The sequence below is a fragment of the Scomber japonicus genome, chromosome 3 (assembly GCF_027409825.1).
Source record: "Scomber japonicus isolate fScoJap1 chromosome 3, fScoJap1.pri, whole genome shotgun sequence".
In the NCBI taxonomy this organism is placed as follows: domain Eukaryota; kingdom Metazoa; phylum Chordata; class Actinopteri; order Scombriformes; family Scombridae; genus Scomber; species Scomber japonicus.
Genome location: NC_070580.1, coordinates 22,633,289 through 22,651,950, shown reverse-complemented (window position 1 = coordinate 22,651,950; position 18,662 = coordinate 22,633,289). Strand labels below are relative to the sequence as shown.

The 18,662-nt window shown below is 39.2% G+C and overlaps 1 protein-coding gene across 4 annotated transcripts in view; it reads right to left on the bottom strand.

The window, feature by feature from the left end:
* The window catches only part of pax7a (paired box 7a), a 44,351-nt gene extending 27,667 nt beyond the window's left edge, over positions 1–16,684 (bottom strand). For 2 of the 4 annotated variants that reach the window (XM_053316436.1, XM_053316438.1), the window contains exons 1-4: positions 16,597–16,681; positions 15,063–15,298; positions 14,169–14,298; positions 13,585–13,713 (exon numbers count right to left, since the gene is read on the bottom strand). In XM_053316436.1, coding sequence (XP_053172411.1) covers positions 13,585–13,713; positions 14,169–14,298; positions 15,063–15,298; positions 16,597–16,681 — 580 coding nt within the window. Of the gene's footprint in view, positions 1–13,584; positions 13,714–14,153; positions 14,299–15,062; positions 15,299–16,596 lie in introns of all 4 variants that reach the window. The other 2 variants (XM_053316434.1, XM_053316437.1) reach the window with 2 other exon arrangements.
* Positions 16,685–18,662: the final 1,978 nt, after the last annotated feature.

Sequence of the window (18,662 nt, the reverse complement as noted above, 5' to 3'; positions counted from 1 at the left end):
TGTGAATACAAGATAGACTACAGCGATAACCAGAATGCTTTAAAGACAAATTCTCTATGAATAATCTTTTCCTGTAGTTATCTCCCTGCGAGTGGAAAACAAAACAAAACTCTCAAAGTGAGCCTAGCCTCAGTATGAATGCATGTATATATACAGTATATTAGATTAAAATATTCAGATCAATATGCTAAACAATTTGTAAAAAAATGTGGCAGAATCAAGTTAACTGTTGATAACATGCCAAAATGCATCATAAATTTCCTCTGGTTGTCAGTGACCTTCTCTGGACCATAATTTGACATTTAGCTGAAATTGAATCTGGATGAGATGTGTAACTATACATAAGGATATTAAAAATCCACCGTCTATCTAAAATAAAATCATTTTCAGCTCACCTTTATGGACAGATGTCATTGAATTCAGCTTTGTCTCATGCCTATCATGTCAATTACTGGTTTATAGCAGGTGCCTGAGGGCCAAGGGCACTTGTCCCAAACTCTATTCGGATTCAAGTGGTGAGACATGACGAGTCAGGAGGGATATAGAGAGAGATATAACATTTTCACACAACTTCAGCCGCAATTACACACATTTTTTAAAACTTTTCAGTATGAGATGTAGTTTTTAAAAACTTCAAACAGGCTCAACAACTACCTGATGAAACTAGAGAAGTCCGTCTTGCTTCTGCTACCAAATACACAACCTCTCACCACCAGTGTCAGAGTTTAGGCTCTTTTACATCAACATTCCTCAGGAAAATTCCAATACTTTTTCTTCCCTTGTCTCTCGGACAGAATCACATTCTTTAGAAAAGGAGTAGGGCCTTGAAAAAGAGGAGAAAAAGGCAGGGGAGGAAGAAAGATGGGAGGCTCTATAATCTTTGGCTCTCACAACAAACAATTAGCCCCCTTTTCTCTGTTTGAGGTGGGGAGAAAGTGGGAGAGGGGGAGACGCAAGAGAGAAAAGCAGAGGAGACAGAGAGGGAGAAGCAGTGAGAGCGATGCTCTTTTATGGCTCTTGTCATATGGATGAAGGCACGGCGCGTCCATGAGAGCGCACGCTCACCTTCAACAACAGGGCGTCCACTGGGCCTCCCGGCCTTTTCAGTCCAGAGAGACGAGCTCCTCAGGGGGCCATTAGAGCATGAATAGGGGCCTGACAGCCCTGTGCAGCTCTGCAGGGCATCCATAAACGCTGACATATTGACTCCCCATGCCTCTGCACTGCCTGAGTGTGAAAGCGTGAAGGGCTTGAAGGGTGGGATTCTTTTTCTTTAATATGCTACTGACTAAAAGTAGGATATTACTGACAATATGATTGTTTGCTTTTGACTCTAAGATATTTATTCATGATTTTTAAATACATTTATATGTACAATACAAATGGCCAGTTTTATTATTTTTTCATATTTAAATACTTGTTCTGACAGATTTCTTTTGATATAAATATGAGGGAAATGCACCTCAAACATTGTGTAAATATTTCTGTCCATCATTCATACAATACAAAATGCTACATTTTGTAAGCACAGATGAATTTACCTTCTAAATTATCATATCCATTCCTGTCCTACTGTGGCGGTTTTTAGAACAAAGCTGATTACAGAGGATCTAACAGAGCCACATGGACTTCAGAGGATACAAAATGTGAACCTTGTTAGAAAGAGCCACCTCTCACTTCCCCAGTAAGACTGAGCTTTACACCAGGTTTGTTCTTCTGTCGCGCAGAATGTCACCGCCTGAGCTCAAGTCTTTGCTAATTGAGGTCACAGCGAAAGTAATGAAATTAACAGAGAGCACAAGAAAGTAAAAAGGAGCCCATGGGGGTCTCTGCCAAATGGCACTGGAGCCAGAGCTGCGGTCCCCCAGCAAAAAGCTCTAAAAACCTACGCAGGAAATCAAACAGTAACGTCTCAGGGCTATGAGCCGAGGTCTCCTGGAGGAACAAATCATTTTCTCAACAAAGCCAAAGAGAGATTACTGGGCACAGTATAGGAATGCACAGCGGACATTTTTATGTGCCCAAGGGAAGTTTCCTAATTTTCTGGACAAAGCTGGGCAGCAAATATTGTGGAAAAGTTCGTGTGATATAGAGGACACTGGCAAAGAAGAGTTGTGAAGAATGGTAGAAACTTTAATTAAAAAAAACCCCTCAGGATTGATGTAAACAAACCCCATAAAACTATTTAATGTTTTATTATTGGGCAGTAAAGTAAGGGTTGTATCTTTGCAGAAAACACTACATTTACAGTTGATGTATTTAGTGCTAAAATTGCTTTTTTAGGTTTAATTATTACTTTATTCCTGGGCATCCTGATATTGAGTAGTCTCTGTAATTGGAAGAAATAAAAACATGATAGTGTGAAATCATCTGACATATTTTTTATAACAGACTTACTATAGTACACTGACATTTATGGGATTGTAAGTAACCAAATTGTTACCAAAGAGTTCCTTTATATTTAACAATAATCTAATGAATATTTCCTGTAAATAGCTTTTTTTTCTGGGCATAGTGAAGCATTACAGTGTTTGGCATTAATTTCTGAGATCCCTCCATATTGAGGGGTTGTAATGTGGCACAGTAGCAAAGCTTTTTATACTGAGACTACATATTCCCCAAGGAGAGAATGAGTGACGATGCAGAAATAAGCCCATTAGTTGAAAATAGGGGACAACATTTGAAGTTGTTATTTTGTCGGCTAGGACAGGAGCTCCACCCCACTGTTTGGACAACCGCTTTCACATTTTAACTTGGTGGGGAAAAAAACACATTTCTGATTTGCAACACTCAGGGAACATGTTTATTGTCTTTGTGGTTATGAACAAAAACATGCACAATTAAAACAAATGAATATTTCAGTGGTGAAGCAGATCAAGAGCATAAAATGTGAAATGTTCTGGCCCTAAGTAGCATAGGCTAATGGCGATTTTTAAACTAGCAGACCATGGTCAATGTTTCTCATTCATCACTGAGGGAGAGCATGGGTGCACTGTGCTAAACGTAATTACTGTTGCACATTATGTGGGCTATTCCTGTATTGTAATAAAATTAGCCAGAAATGCTTTTTGTCTTTTCTAATGCAGCTCCATGGTAACCAGTGGATGGACATAATGCAACACACTGTCCCGATCAGTGCCAGCTGTCAGAGTTTGACAACCCTAGCTGGCAAAGCGAATTGGAGGAAACTACATGTCTTTCAATAAATTATGTGGTTGTGACCTGATCATCTGCTGCACAATTTAACATGGACATAATAAAGCTTGATATGTCCTGATGTAGTGTGTACTCATTTTTGCAGTCCTTCAGTTTTATTGTTTGGCAGAATAACAATTGCTTAATCACCAAGACAGATCCATTTCTGCCAAAGGTCGTGGTTATTATTTCACTGTCCATCTTAAAAATTTCCTAAGATTACCACAGACAGGCAAGAAATTTCAATTGGACCATACAGTATATTTTATGTTCATCAAACTACGTACGAAATCATAAAATTTAAATCATCATAATTAGCCAAAACATATCTTTGAAATAAAAGGAGTGATCTAAATTAATCAATTAATGCATCTAAAATTCAGGAAGTAAATACTTGCAAAACTATTTTTAATGTGATCCTGTATATCATGTATATTTTTTGGAATACCTGCCAAAGATTTACCACAGAAGAAGAGACTGTGTTTGGTCCATTTGAGCCACAGATAGCAACAAAGGGCCACTGGTGTATCTGCTGTGAGATTGTATTTGGCTGAAATCAAAGAGGCAACTACAGCAAAGACTTGTGTCCCACATAAATACACAAAAGAATTACTGGTAGATTTCCATAATTTCACAAGGCTAGGCATTTTTTTGGCATTATCTGTCGGCCGGCAACAACATTTATGTTGTCTGGTAGATAACTTATTAGGCAAAATGACTGTGATTTATGGAATTACATGGTTAATTAGATACTGCTTACCGCCAAAATTACTCTGTAAACTGTTTGTCCCCTTTGGTAATTCACCCACTCCAGACAAAATGAAAAGATGGAAACTTTATGTTTTTACCTGCCGTCTTCACCTCATGACGACAACAACAGGGAAAGTACAGTATATAACATCACGAGTCTCTGTTTGTGGCTTGATTTCTATGTTCTGTGATGCAATGAATGCTCAGATTCATTTTATTGCTCGTTGACATTGTTATTGGTACTTTCTGACAAAAGGAACCATTGTCTGCAAAGGTCATGAGGTCACTTAATTACACTTGTTTACTGAGGCAAAAGGATGGGAGCTTCTGTAATGATATGGGTCCAGCTACTGCACCAGGAGGTGTGCTTTAGTGGATGTTACCTGAATTGAACAGGTTATTTTTGGGGGAGACCAGGAGGAAAGACGCCAAGAAAGCATCTCAAACCAATTAAATGAGATTTCTGTCCGATAACAACTACTATAGGTTTTTCCGTTAAAACCTTTTGAAACTAATCTCCCCCGCTGAGAACACTTGTCTCTCCTTGTGGCATGGCTAGGAATCAGCAGTGATAGATAAATAAATGGCCTTTAAAAAACATTGGCCCTCATGTCAAGACACATACCCACTCGAGAACAGCAACAGTCCACATGTCAACTCATTCTCTCCCCATTTCCTCTTCTCTCTTTGGTAAGACACTCCTGTCTAATGAAGAAGACGGACTGCAATCCCAGAGGGCTAAGCAGAGCTCTGTCAACCCTGAGTGTTGTTTTCCCTCCGGACAGCCCAGTCATTGTCCACTATCGAAGGTAATACTCACCAATCAGGATTCATTACAACACCAAATGAACTGCCCACTGCAAGCAAACCCGCAACTAACACAGAACTGCCCGTGAAAAGAAATAGGCCTCCCAGGGACCCCCTCCAAACTAAATTGGATTGCCAATACGGCCCACAGACGTTTGAGAAGTCGAGAAAAACAATGGAGCAGAAAATAAATACTCCAAAGCCACAATGATGACTCCACTTGGTAAACTAACACAGTATTGATCGTCTTCTTTTTTTTGTTTGTTTAGAAAAGCCTCATCCCTGCTAATAGCTGTCTGAGAGTGTAATCTCTCCCTTGTCCTCCCCCTCCTCTCCTCCCCTCCACATTCCCTATTATGTGGCTCCTTTCAGCGCGCCTCAAATAGTTTAGGTTCAGTGTCGCACTGGGGTACGGGGCATGGGACTGGGGACCAATTGTTTGCTAATGTTGACACCTGCCAGAGCAGGCTTGGTCTATTTGGGGCCCGCCAAGCTGCAAACTGGATGCTCCCCCTCTTTAGCGAGATTAAGTGTGGGTTGCTGGGGTCACAAATCACTGGACTCCCTCTGATGTTGTGAGGCACAGAGCCAGAGACTGAGAGGACTAAAGAGAAAGCTGGAGAGGGAGGGACAGAGGAGGGAAGAGGGATAAAGAGTGACAGTCTATTGTTTACTGAAAAGGAGGGGAATAATGTATCTTCTTGAGTGCGCGTAACCAGTGTGCCCCATTCAAGAAATATATCAACAGTGAAGCCACGTCGCTCTGCTAAAGCACACAACAGATTTCTGCCTTTTGGGTGCATAAATGATCAGCGAGATTTAAGAAGCTTTTTTTGTTTGAAATTCAGCTTTAACAGGAGAAGGCCAATTGTCACACTCTGCTCGTGGTCTCCATATACCAGCTTGTGCAATTTCCACACCCAAAATATAGCATTAGTGGTAAGAAATAAATATGATGCAGTGCATTACACCATCTGCTTTCTTGATGATTCACAGGGAAGACTTTATGGGCTTCCAGGTTGGGTGCTGTGATTCTACATAATATTTAACTTCAGAGAACAGTCTAAGAAAGTGTTTATTTTTCAAAGTTGTTAAAAGCACATATATAGTGTAAAGCATGCGGGAAAACCAGCGTGGCCATGACAGAGTGCCCAGCACCTCCTCCCCCTTCCTTTGCAGATGTACATTAATGCAAAAAAAAAAAAAAAACAGATCTGAGCTGCAGCAGAAGCACCCTCTCTCCCTTTAAAACTGCTGCTGTCCAGCCTGATCGTGTCAGTTTGAAGGCCCCTATTCAAAAGTATTCATGCATCTGCCTTTGAGGCACAATAGCAGCTAGTTTATAAACTGTCTGCCCAGGCACCCAAAGGCTTTAGTTCTTATTGTTTTCAGCCCCTTAATAAACTTTTTGGAGGAGTTCATCAACTTGCCTGAATAGCCTATGCAGCAAGTCTCAAGACAGAAAATAACAGAAGGGCCTTTTCGCCTCCCTCTTCTTTCTCTCTTCCTTTTCTAGTGCTGTTCATCTAACAATGGTGAGAGTAGGCTGTCAGACATCACAGAGCTTTTTTGTACCAATACAAGAAAAAAAGTATTCAATAAAAAGAGAATGCGGCCTCTTAAAATGGGAATCGAAGACAATTGTATTTTTGCATTTGCACAGAAAGCACAACGCAAGCAGCAGTAAGTTAAAAACAAATTGTATACAAAAATGAAAACTATCTATATAAAGACAAAGTTTGTTTTGTAAGGTTGTGGAGCTATTACAGTAAAATGATGCTGACATTTTGTAGATGTTGTTTGTTAAAATACAAATATGTCTGACTTTTTACATTTAAAAAAACTTAAAGGTGAGAAAACATGTAACTTTTTCTCTATCTGAGATTGTCTGACACCTGTTAGACAAGCAGCACAAATGATGGGATGCAATAAAATGTAATTTTGGCTGTAAGCCATTAATCCACTGTTATACCTTTAAACTCTGTGGAGAAAAATTTGAAAAACTTAAAAGTCTTTAATAGATGTCTGCTCTAATTAATTTCATACCTAATTAAAACAAGGCTACAGTCCACGCAGGCTGGCCTGTTTAGCCCGCTGGATGGCCATAATTGAAGTAATAGCGGAAAAAACCCTGCTTAGAAATAAAAGCCCGCAGCGGTCCAATTCAACAACATCACCATCCAACCACGCTGACCCCCCCTCCCCAACCCCCTCCACCCCCCCACCCCGCCCGCTAAACCCCCCCCCCCCCTCCATCCTCCTCCACCACCTGACCCAAAAAGGCCTTATTGGCTGCCCCGGACCAACCACCTACTGTTTCCCACCGATGCACTCGATGCATTTTAACACCCTAATTAGATGTGACAAGTTTAACGAGCTGGTTTCAGAGGAGGAAAAGCTGGTCAGGTTATGATTTCCGAGTCAGACTCACAGGGGAATCTCTGGACAGCTGATTCCTGTCAGTCTCATTCATCTTCTTCCAGCCAATTAAACATTACTGCTAACAAAGCGGTGGCAATTTGGGAAACACATTAAACGCCTGAAGTGGAAATGTAAAAGTCTGAGGCGATGCCAGGAGGCTGGTAACGACACCAGTGATGTAATGACAATAATAATAATACTACTACTACCACTACTACTACTACTGCTAATAATAATAATAATAATAATAATAATAATAATAATAATAATAATAATAATAATAATAAAAATAATAATATATTTGTAACTAAATATTAGAATAATGGGTTAATACTTAAAAGCAACATTTCCCAGAATAATTGCTATATACGCTGGAAATTATATAAAAATATATGTTTACCTTATTTCAGCACAAACACAACACTTCTAGTACCACGAAATTGATTCACTTATACGGGCTTGATTGCAAAATTATTGAATAAACTGCATTTTTAAAATAAATTAACTATTAAAAATAACTCCCATCCCTTTGAGAAAAATGACACCAAGAAAAAGTCAAACAAACAAGCAATTAAAAAAATGAAGTTACACACTGCTAACATTTGGATGAAGAAATTTAAGCAAGGAAAGGACAAAGTTTTATTACTAATACACCCCCACCTGTTGACATGCATGTGTGATGCACATGTGTTGGCTGTGTGTGTGTGTGTGTGTGTGTGTGTGTGTGTGTGTGTGTGTGTGTGTGTACTAGTGTGCGTGGGGGAAGTCAAACTTGAGCAAAGAAGGAAGATGAAAAATTGAGATTTTCTATTTATTTTGGCCTGCAGCCCTGCAGGCACAGCGCAGGAGCCCCCATAGTGAAAATTGGCGGAATAAAACACAGACAGAAATGAGAGACGCACTGAAGCACCCTACTGTTGTGACAGGATACCTGGAGGGCAACGCTTCCTCTTTAATTTGTCTCGTATGGTTTGAGACCCCCAACCAGACATCCAATCCTCAGAGTCTGCATAAGCCTACTGAATTTAATTCTCGATGGTGAAATTATATGCTATAATTAAATATCATATCATTGAAAAATGCTCAGTGGCATAGAGCATCTTATCGACTTGGTCTTTCCTCGGCTTCTTCGTTGTTATCACATTAATAGTAACAACATCTAAAATGGGCCTATCAGCATTTGTGGGGGGAACTGCAGGCTAAACAAAGGGCACCTATGGGCTTACAGCTTAAATTCTGATATTTTCGAGCAGGAAATGTTAACCTTGAAATGCTACTATCTGCGTCTAACAATGTGTGATCATAACCCCTTAAATGAGGGGAGAAATTGAATCCTTTTAAGTTATTAAGCAGGAAAGGATTATAAACTCGTCTTTATAAATGAGCTAGAAATCCCCATGTCTTCCTATGTACACTTTTAAATTTCCCACAAGAAGCTGGAGAGGGAAGATTGCCCCTTTTTTTCAAGAGCCCCACAAGAGATGGAAAAACCATTTTTGTGCCCAGATAGGGAGTCGTCCCACATGGTAAGCGCCACTTTAATTAATAGACAGCCTTGAGAGGTATCACTGTCAGCCTGGATAATGGTGGCAGAGCCAGTTGTTTGTGCTTCCATGAATATTTCTGATGTGATCAAAGTCAAATGCCAGCACAGAATGAATTTAAGCCTACTCCATTTTTTTTATATATTCAGCCTAATTCAGCCGACACTTAAAGCTCCTGACAGTGAAATGTCTCTGCGGTTTGGTAGGCCTACAAGCTTAAACTGCACTCCTTAAAATTGATGCCTTACTCATTACTCACATAAGCAATGAGTTTCATGTTATTATGTTGCACGGTACGCTCCTGTTACCTTGCTGGAACTAATTTGTTACACTGGTTGAAGCTGGTGTCATTAAATATCGCGATATGTCATCAGCAGCACGTTATTTTTAACTAGACAAAATATTTTGAGTTTAAATAAATGTCCGGTGGAAATGCTAAGGCTGACATTTTTTTATATTTCTCACATTTTCTACTTACACCTGCTGACAAAATGAGTATATGGAGAGAAAACACATGAACAGACCTGCAATTTAACTTTTGTCCAGAGTAAACAACAAAAACGCCGATTTTATCCTAATCGACAATAAAATGTGGATTTGTTACACAATTTCAGGACTACTGACTGAGTCGTTACCAGGCAACAAATCTCACACTCAAAGACCTAACAGCTATTAAAACGTCACCTACATGATAATAACTCACTGTTTATTCATTTGACTGTTATTACTGCGCAGTTGTTGAGGCTATAAGCTACTTATAAATCCTCTCAGAGACGTGTCATCCTGCTACAAATCACAAGACAAAGACGACAGGTAGCTGTGGTCACGTTTCCACACAAATCATAATTGTTTCGCGAAGAAGAAGAAGAAGAAGAAGAAAAAAAGAAACAGAACATTCAAAGACATAGAAGGACACCCAATTGTGCATAAATTATATGGGCCTAAATTAAAAGGCTTATAGGCTGCTGTAACTCATTTGGCTCTATTAACATCTTTATTTTGGACGTAAAAACGTTCAAAATTAGCCCATTAAATTAACATTGTTTACTGTTTAGAGGCCAACTTTTTTTTTTTAAAGAAAAAAGAAAAATATAAATCTATGCTGTAAACAAAATCGATTTCTGTGCACCTAGTTGTTTAGTGAAAAATATGATTAGTGTTTCAATATTGAATTATCCCTATTTCTAAATATGAATTATTTTCTAGTTTTATTCCTTTAGGACAAATCGCCCAGAAAATATTATTATTATTATTATTATTATTATTATTATTATTATTATTATTATTATTATTATTATTATTATTATTATTATCATTAATATCATTAATATCATTATTATTTTTATTATTATTATTGCTATATCGATCGTGCGTCTTTCAGCTCCTGCCCTCTTTATAAGAAATGTAGGCCTACCGATGTAAATTCCAGTGAAATGTGGCTTGAGTGGCTGCGGGGACAGGGGAGGTTAATCCGAGTTTAATGCAGTGAAGCACAGCGCAGGGTCTGGGCTATGATGGGTATGTTATCTCTGCCCAACATTTGGGTCTCCCTCAATTTCCACCCAGCCAAATAGCTGCGAGAAAGTGCAGATGGAGTCACTCTCAATGCCTGAGGAAAAAACGTTATTAATAGCTAAATAACTTCCCCATACTTTCACTGAATCTCTCTCACACACTGTTCCAGATGGATTTGTTTGAAGTGGTCTCTCGCTTCATTCCCCTGTCCTTCTCATTCAGCACGGCTTTAGACCCGAAATATAGCTACATTATATTACCATACACTTAGAGACTGGGTGTGAGTGAGCGCGTACGTGTGAGTGTGTGCGTTGCGCGCGCGCGTGTGTGTGTGTTTGTGACGTGGGAAGCACGGAGGGGGTAGCTCTGCACACTTTTCATCAGTGTATGCCGTATTTATCATTAATAACAGCAGGAATGATTGTGTTTGTTTATCTTTGTTAATGTGGTTGTGTTTGAAAGAAGCAAACTCAGCTGGCCTCCATTTTTGCGTAATTGGTTGGAATAAACCTTTACAGGCACCTTTGCACACACTGACAGGAATGGAAAAGGAGAACAATAATTATTTTCTCGAAATATGTTTTAACTGCATCACAAATGGTATTTCACTGGATACTAGCTCAACCAATCCTAACCTTGATCTTTGGTTCGTCTGACTTCCTCACGCCTCTGCGCTGCTCTGTCACTTTCCCTCTCTGACGCAGGGAAATAATCCCACCTGGCATCTGTTTAATTAGATGGAGGACCTCAGGTAATCCTGCGATTTGCTGAAGTGTCCATCGCCTGTCGCTCCTCTGACGGTCAGGCAGGAGCACCAGTGTGGCAGATGGACGCCGCACAGCTGATTCACCTTCCCTCTCTCTGACCAGTGTGGCGCAAAAACAAAAGGATGGCCAAGTTTGCGCAGATGTGGTGCAACCTTTCCCCTAATTTCTTGCGCCTAAATAAACTTTGGCACATCATTTAACAGCCGTGCATGAGCATTAAAGTGCGCACCTTAGATGAGAAACATGTTTCTGAACAGACAGACTGCAACGAAACTCCTCTAGACAAACAATTACCAGAATTAAAAAGGACTAATGCTGCAGCGTGAATAGGTGGAACTATTTTCGGTGCACACACAGTTTTTGGATGGTTTACCTTCCACTACATCCCTCTGAGCATGCAGCAAAATACATTTTACAATATTGTAATGTGGTTAGCAGTTTAAATACACATTTAATAAAGCTAGATTAGTGCAGGGATAAATCCGTGATGTAACCTCTGAGAAAATCAAATACACAAGCCTAATAAACAAATAGATAAATAAATAAAGTCTTAAAATCTGGATAAGTAAACGAAAAAAAATCTCATGAATTTTGTGCCCAGGGCGAGCCACTGTGAGCTCCGCTCTGAGATGAAAGTGAAAAGAAATAAAAGGCTCTATTTAATCTGCTTTAAAACCCCTCTCCACATAAGGGCTGTGCTTCAAACTCGGAGAGTGAGAGGCTGATTGGGGATAAATACATTTCTTACCATGCCTGCGAGCTATTACACCCGGCACGAACACAGCCACCTATTCAGCAACCATCGTTTCCAGTGCTTACTCTAATAAGTATTAACATTATTAAATGCCATCCGGATGCCGGTAGTCTAAACTGCATTACGCAGAGGGTGCGTCTCTTTTTATAGCAACGTAATTTACCCCCAATTTAAAACACAAGCAGCGCCAAGAAAAACATAGAAGCAGGAACATTGTGGCATCTTGGATATTTTGCACCAATAGAAGAAAGTCGATAATAATGCAGTGATTCTTACACTTTACAAGTCAAACTATCACATTATCCAGCAAATGTGTTCTCAGTTTTACGCCGCTGAGTCGTGCGTAACGACCAGACTTCTCAAAAATGTTGGTCATTTACAGCCAGCAGGGTTTACAAACCATCTATATGGACACTGGGCATATTTGCAACAAAGTGACATTTTTCTTATAACATTAATGCGTGGTGTGACAGAAAAAAAGAGACCGTTTTCACGCTATCAACTGATTCTGCTCCAACGGGTCATTATATTAAATTACAAAACTATCTACCAGCGGGGCGTACTGAATAATTCATCTCCTTTTATGTCTCTCCTTTCCCTTTGTCCAAACTTTTCTCTCTCTTTTAGCAGATTTTTGAATGAGAATGGACGGGCCTATCCTCTGCTTTTCGTTGCCCTGCTTTCCAGGATTTGCTTTTGTACCTCGGACTCCTCACTTTAGAAAAGCATCAATGGAGGAGGGGAGGTGTTTTTTCTTTTTTTCTCTCTCTCGCTTTTTTTTTTTTTTTTTTTTTTTTTTTTTTTGCTCGTGAAGTTCATCTTCAAGTTTGGAAAATTTTTGGCAGTGTCTTTTTCAAAAGGAAAAAAAATCAGGGGGACTGAGCTTTTGCAGGACTTTTATCTAAACCCCATTCACACATGTTTGATTATGAAAAAGTCCAACCTTGATGTCGTTTGGAGGCATTTTTCACTCTATGGCTAAAGACAACGGTGAAGCACCAAGCTCAAAAAATTACAATAAAATAACTTGTCTTGTAAAATGCAAAAAAAGAAAATTGAAATAACCTAGAATAAAAATAATCTCAAATTTCCATTCTAAATTAAAATATTATGTCGCCTTCTGTCTTATTATAATTATATTTATCTTACATAGAACATAAAATATGCCACATTGATACCACATATAACTGGAGATAATACATTTTAAGGTTATTATAAGCTTGTAAACAACACTATTGACAAATCCTGACAGCGCATACCTGCATCTAAAGCTTTATTTTTTGTCTCCCCTTCTTTGCAGCATTACTAATAGAGCAAATAATAATATGAACATTGATTTCCACTTTAACTGACAAGTGGTGAAATGTCACTGAACTGACATCGATTGTGAAATGGGTCAACTGTCAGCTGTCGTTTTAGAGGTCGTTAAAAGGAGTGAATGGATGAGGAGGAATTCGCTACACAAATTAATTTTCTGCAGCTAAATACCTTCTGCCAAGGCTCTCATAAATAATTGAGTGAAGGAACAACTGCTGGCTCGGAGTTGAAAGCAGGAACACATTCTCTGCGTTTAGCTGCAGCTCCTCGGATGTGGGACAATTTCCCAAGAGGACGTCAAGTGGGAAGTCTATTTAAAACATTTGCTTCCTGCTTACAAGGCTGTAATTTACTCTGCATAACACTAACCACTAATAATAATAATAATAATAATAATAATAATAATAATAATAATAATAATGATAATAAATCGTTTGATATTTCAGACATGTACAAGTTATTATCGACAAAAGGAGTTACAGGGCCATATATATATTGTCTGCTGTTAACTTACATTTATCACCGAGGATGCCATCGATGCTATGCTTTGTTTTCTTTTCTCCATCTTCATCCTTCTTATCACAGTCATCCTCGTCATCTTTTTTGCCAAATCGGGCCCTCAAAACGCGGCTGATGGAGCTCACTAATGGCAACAAAAAGGTAAATGGGTGATTAGCTCTAAAACCCATAAAAGAACCATAGTAATCCTATAATGCAATTTTTTTTCTTAAAGAAGGATACCATAAAAAAAATAGCATAGTAAAAAAAAAAAAAGTTTTACATGAAGCAGCTGCGTTGAAAAATGTTTAAAATAAAATAAAATAAAACTCTGTATGGGCCAAATTAGACTTTAAATACAATAATGTGAATTCACTTTTGAGCACCACAGGCACATTTTCCCAACAAGAAAATTATAGGATGATTTTCTTTTTCTTTTCTTTCTGGGTCAAACATCTGTAGGTGTTCTTCCTGCTATACTGGGACATTTTTACTATCAGTAAAAACGTGTTGGATTCAAAGTGATGATCAGAAGTGATGCTGCAGTGTTCGCTCGTAATAAGTAAAAAAAAAAGTACAGCTTACCAGATGAAGCCTCACCTGAAGGAACTGTGCTTCTGTCGCACACCCCGTCCTTCAGCAGCTTATCCCGGATCTCCCAGCTGAACATACCGGGGTTCTCCCTCTTGTACTCCTCGATCCTCTTCTCCACGTCAGGAGTTGCCACCTGCTTTAGGTTTGAAATGGTGTGAATCGAAGGAAAAAAAGGGGGGAAAGAGACAAAAAAAAAAAAAAAAAAAGACGGAGAAAGAGTAAATTTCAGACAGTTTTAATTAAGAGAAAGTTTTAAAGATGAACCCAACTGTGATCATGTTGTATACAAATACAGAACATATACAAACCATTTAAAACCAGGCTATATATAGGATATATATATATAGCCTATAATATTCAGCACCTGTCACACACTATTTTTTTTTATTATTATAGAGTGTAATAAAATACTATAGTAGAAAAAAAAGATAAATATGCCTACCGTTTAGTTCTATAGTCAAAAATACTGATTTATCAATCACTATAAAGAACAGACAATGTTTTTAATCTAGTTTGTTAGATAAATATTTTCATTAAATTAGATTTTGGCAATTCGTTTTTTTTTATTGATTATTGGCTGTTTGTAGGGAGAATAAAACATCAGCTGGGATGTTACAGGTGGTCCTAAATGAGGCGTGATGACTAAATAGACGTCATGACACATCAGTTACACGAGGGGGCATTTAATGATAATAATAATGATGACGATGACTATTGTTATTTTTTGCAGACATTTCTTCAAAACGTGGATCAAACATAAGTTGTTTTTGTCTCCATCACTCTACGCTCATGACCCAACATCTGATTTAGGCTCACTCAAATGTCACGCGCTTCGGGGCCCCTCCACCGCCTATCACGGTGCTGCCCTGACCCGCAAACCCATTCACGGATTCCACTCACCCTGGGCTTGCTGCCTCCTATGGCCCCGGGACGAATCGAACCGGTCTCTTGGTACCGGCAGAGGATCTTGGAGACACAACCGTGAGAAACTCGCAGTTGTCGCGAGATTACACAGGGTCGGATGCCGTGGTGGGCCATCTCCACAATCTTGTGTCGGATGTGATTTGGCAGGGGCCTCCCGTTGATGAACACTCCGCCAAGCTGGTTCACCCTACCCTGGCCCAGAGGGGTGGATACTGCACCACAATAAACAACACAAGTCTCAACAAATACACAACAACAACAACAACACTGCACCCTGCTCTGTCAAGAAAATGTTCCCTTCAAGGTAGATGAAGCTACAATTTAGCCTGTGATGAAGTCAAACAGAGGCATGTTTGCAATGTTACTGACTTTTAATGGGACGCAATTTACGGACATTATCATATTAGACATTTTCAAGAGAGCGTCGTGCCAAATTCATCTAGCGTCAGTCTGGCTGACAGGATGTATCCGAGGCACTTCAGGATCCAATTTCACATTCAAGAGACACTAAAGAGGGTGACACTTCCCACCTTGATTATTCCTAGTCATGCTGTACAAATATTGATGTGATCCTTTGAGCCATCTCTTTGCTGTGTGTATTATTGCCATTTCCAGCAGCAGGACACTTGAACAAATCCCGGAGCTCGAGTAACTTGCAAGCTACGTGGTTTTTGTACATTTCAGTTCAGAGCACTTGAGCACGAACTGGGCGTAATGGGAAAACTGTTTCCATAAATGCATGCAAATACAAAGTGATCTTTTTTCCGCCCATATGTTCAGACAACTTGAGGGTGGGCATTGAAGTAGAGAAGTTATAGGGGAAAAAATTAACAATTAGATTGCTTTTTTTTTTTTTGGATGTGTAAGAGTCATAGTTGGACAAGTAAAATGTAAATAATGTTCTCAAAAACATTTGCTTTCACTGCCATCTGATTTATTATAAATGTAAATTATTGCTTCAATTTCAGTACAAAGGATAGTTTAAAAAACTATATTTTTCTGGGCCTTTATCATTAATCTTGGTATTGTGAAAATTAAATGATGAAAAACATGAAATATACACACAACGAAAATAAAGTCATAACATAAATATTTAAGGTAACTGCTGTTAAATAAGGAGGAATTAATTAGAGTGAATTTGTCTGAATGCAAATAAACTAAAACAGGTTATAAATAAATACAAATTGAACACATAAATTAATAGAACATATAATAATGTCAAGCAGAAATAAAACACATTACATATTCCAAAAGGCTGTGAGTTGATTTTCAAAGCGCGAGCTGCTGATTTTCTGACACCATAATTGAGTTTTGATCAGACTGGAGCTTGTTAACTTTAATCGTCACTGACTGGAGGTCGTTTGTGTTCACCCACCTTTTTTATTTCCCAGCACGTCGCCGGCAACAAACTGTGCTCTCTGTGTGACTATAGTGCTACGAGCTGACAGAGTGGAGCACTGATGAGTTTTGTCACAGCACAAGTTCAAACACATGTTGTCATTTTTCTTACCTTCCAGGGGGAAGCCGGTTCGGGGGTAGTTCTGGCCTGGCGCAGGACGCACCATCCGAGGCATCGTTCCGGGCAAAGTAGCCATCATTTAGCTACTCGGACAATAAGAAAACGGACTCTGCTCGAGCCTGTTTCTCTCACAAAGTCCAAGTCAATAAACGAAATGTCTTCAAAACGCTCAAAAAGATGCGCAATCTGCTGTCAAATCCCAATCCCAGGCGGAGAAACTGGACTAGCCCTTCTTCCACCGGGGGAAAAACAAAAATGATGCTCTCCTCTGGTGCGAAGAATTTACCAGAACAAAAAATAGAAATAACGGCAGCAATACAAATACAATAAAAACAACCTTTGATAAGAGAAGTCTGCAAAAATGGAGTAGATGCACTCAAAGTTATGGATGTGAGTTAGAAAAAAATGCACTGTTATTCTTTTTCCTTGGTGTAGTTTGGGTTCAGTATAATGTCTGCTGGCGGGTTGGAAGTAGTTTAAGTGGCCAACTTTCGTGCATGTCGTAGGAGGAGACAGCCGAGCGCTCCCATAGGCTCCCTGGCCTTTCTTTTATGGATGAAAGAGAGTGGGTTTAGCCAGGAGCCAGCCGACCAATCAGAGCCACACTTTCCACTTTTAATTCACTGCTGCCTCCTTCATAAGACCCAACACGCCAGGACCGCTTCAAAAAATGTGTCTGCTTCCACAACATTGAGAGGTTCAAAACTACAGAAAAACTATGGTTTTAAAATGATGCCTCCTTTCTTTCTTTCTTTCTTTCTTTCTTTCCTTCCTTCCTTCTTTCACCAGGAACAACTCAAAGAAAGTGAGAATGATATAAAAACTGCACGTGTAGCCACAACAGAAAAGCCAGAAATCCAAATCCAATATTTTCGTTTATTTAAAAAAAAAAAGAAAAAAGTGCAAGTTAATTCTATATTCTTCACATTGGCTGCAAGAAAAGAATCAAATACAGAATGAAATATTACATTTGAAAAGTAATGTCTGAATTAATTGATTGAAATAAAAAATAAATTGGAAATGAAACTCTACATTCCAAAGTTCCTCGTTCACAAATGCTCCGTTTGTTCTCACGGCGCTTCATGTAAATAAAATCACGGCCCAAAATAATTGAGTGAGGAACTGATGACGTGCTGTATGAGTGGACCAAGCTGCGCAAAAGCTGCGCTGCTCAGCGAAGGTTAGACCACAGTATGCTTTTGGCTTGTTAACCTTTCAATTAACTAAATGTGCGCAGCATGAACATCTAAATCGCTTCTATAGCTTTTTGTGGTAATTACAACATTTGGATCGACCCGCTGTTGATGACAACAGGTTGACTTGCCCTGGAGTACGCGCAAGAGTAATTGCTTAAAGGTAATTGTTAAAAAAATAATACGCTACTATTAAACTCAAATAAAAAGAGCACATATGGCAGAAAAGAAGAGGTGCATGTGTCAACTCTGTGGGCCCACCGTGCATATAAAATTGTGTGACAATTGCCGTGGAAAACACTCCTGGTGGAAGGCAATTTCACAAATAATTCTAGCAACAATTAGGGAGTGTGGAGGGGTGAAATGGCGATTTCACATGCAGATGTGCCGGTGGGAAGGATCTGGTACCCTGCCGAATAGCTATGACCCTCACTCTCCCGCTTTGGTTTGCTTCACATGGGACAGAGAAGCACAAAGAGACCGCCTCACCCTCCTGGGAAGGCGCAAAGAGCACTGGATTAAGTCAAGCATCAATCATGTGAAATCAAAACAATGGCAAATTTCTCTTATGGAAAATATGTTATTTCACAAATATTTTCACCACTCCGTCTGAAGTCAACAGGCTGTGTTTTTTGAAATCACACAGACACGCAAATAAAGCTAATAATCATGTATTCCTGCAAGTACCATTGCTTCAACACCATCAGGTCGTGCCTCTGTCATCCAAATGATTATTAGCCTGGTATCCATTTGTTATGCAGCTGTTGATAATTACATCCAAAAGAAAAGAGTTAGCTGTGTGCAGAGAAATTTGAATCATTTACATTAGTATGGGTATTAATGTGATTTTATTCAGTTTATAAT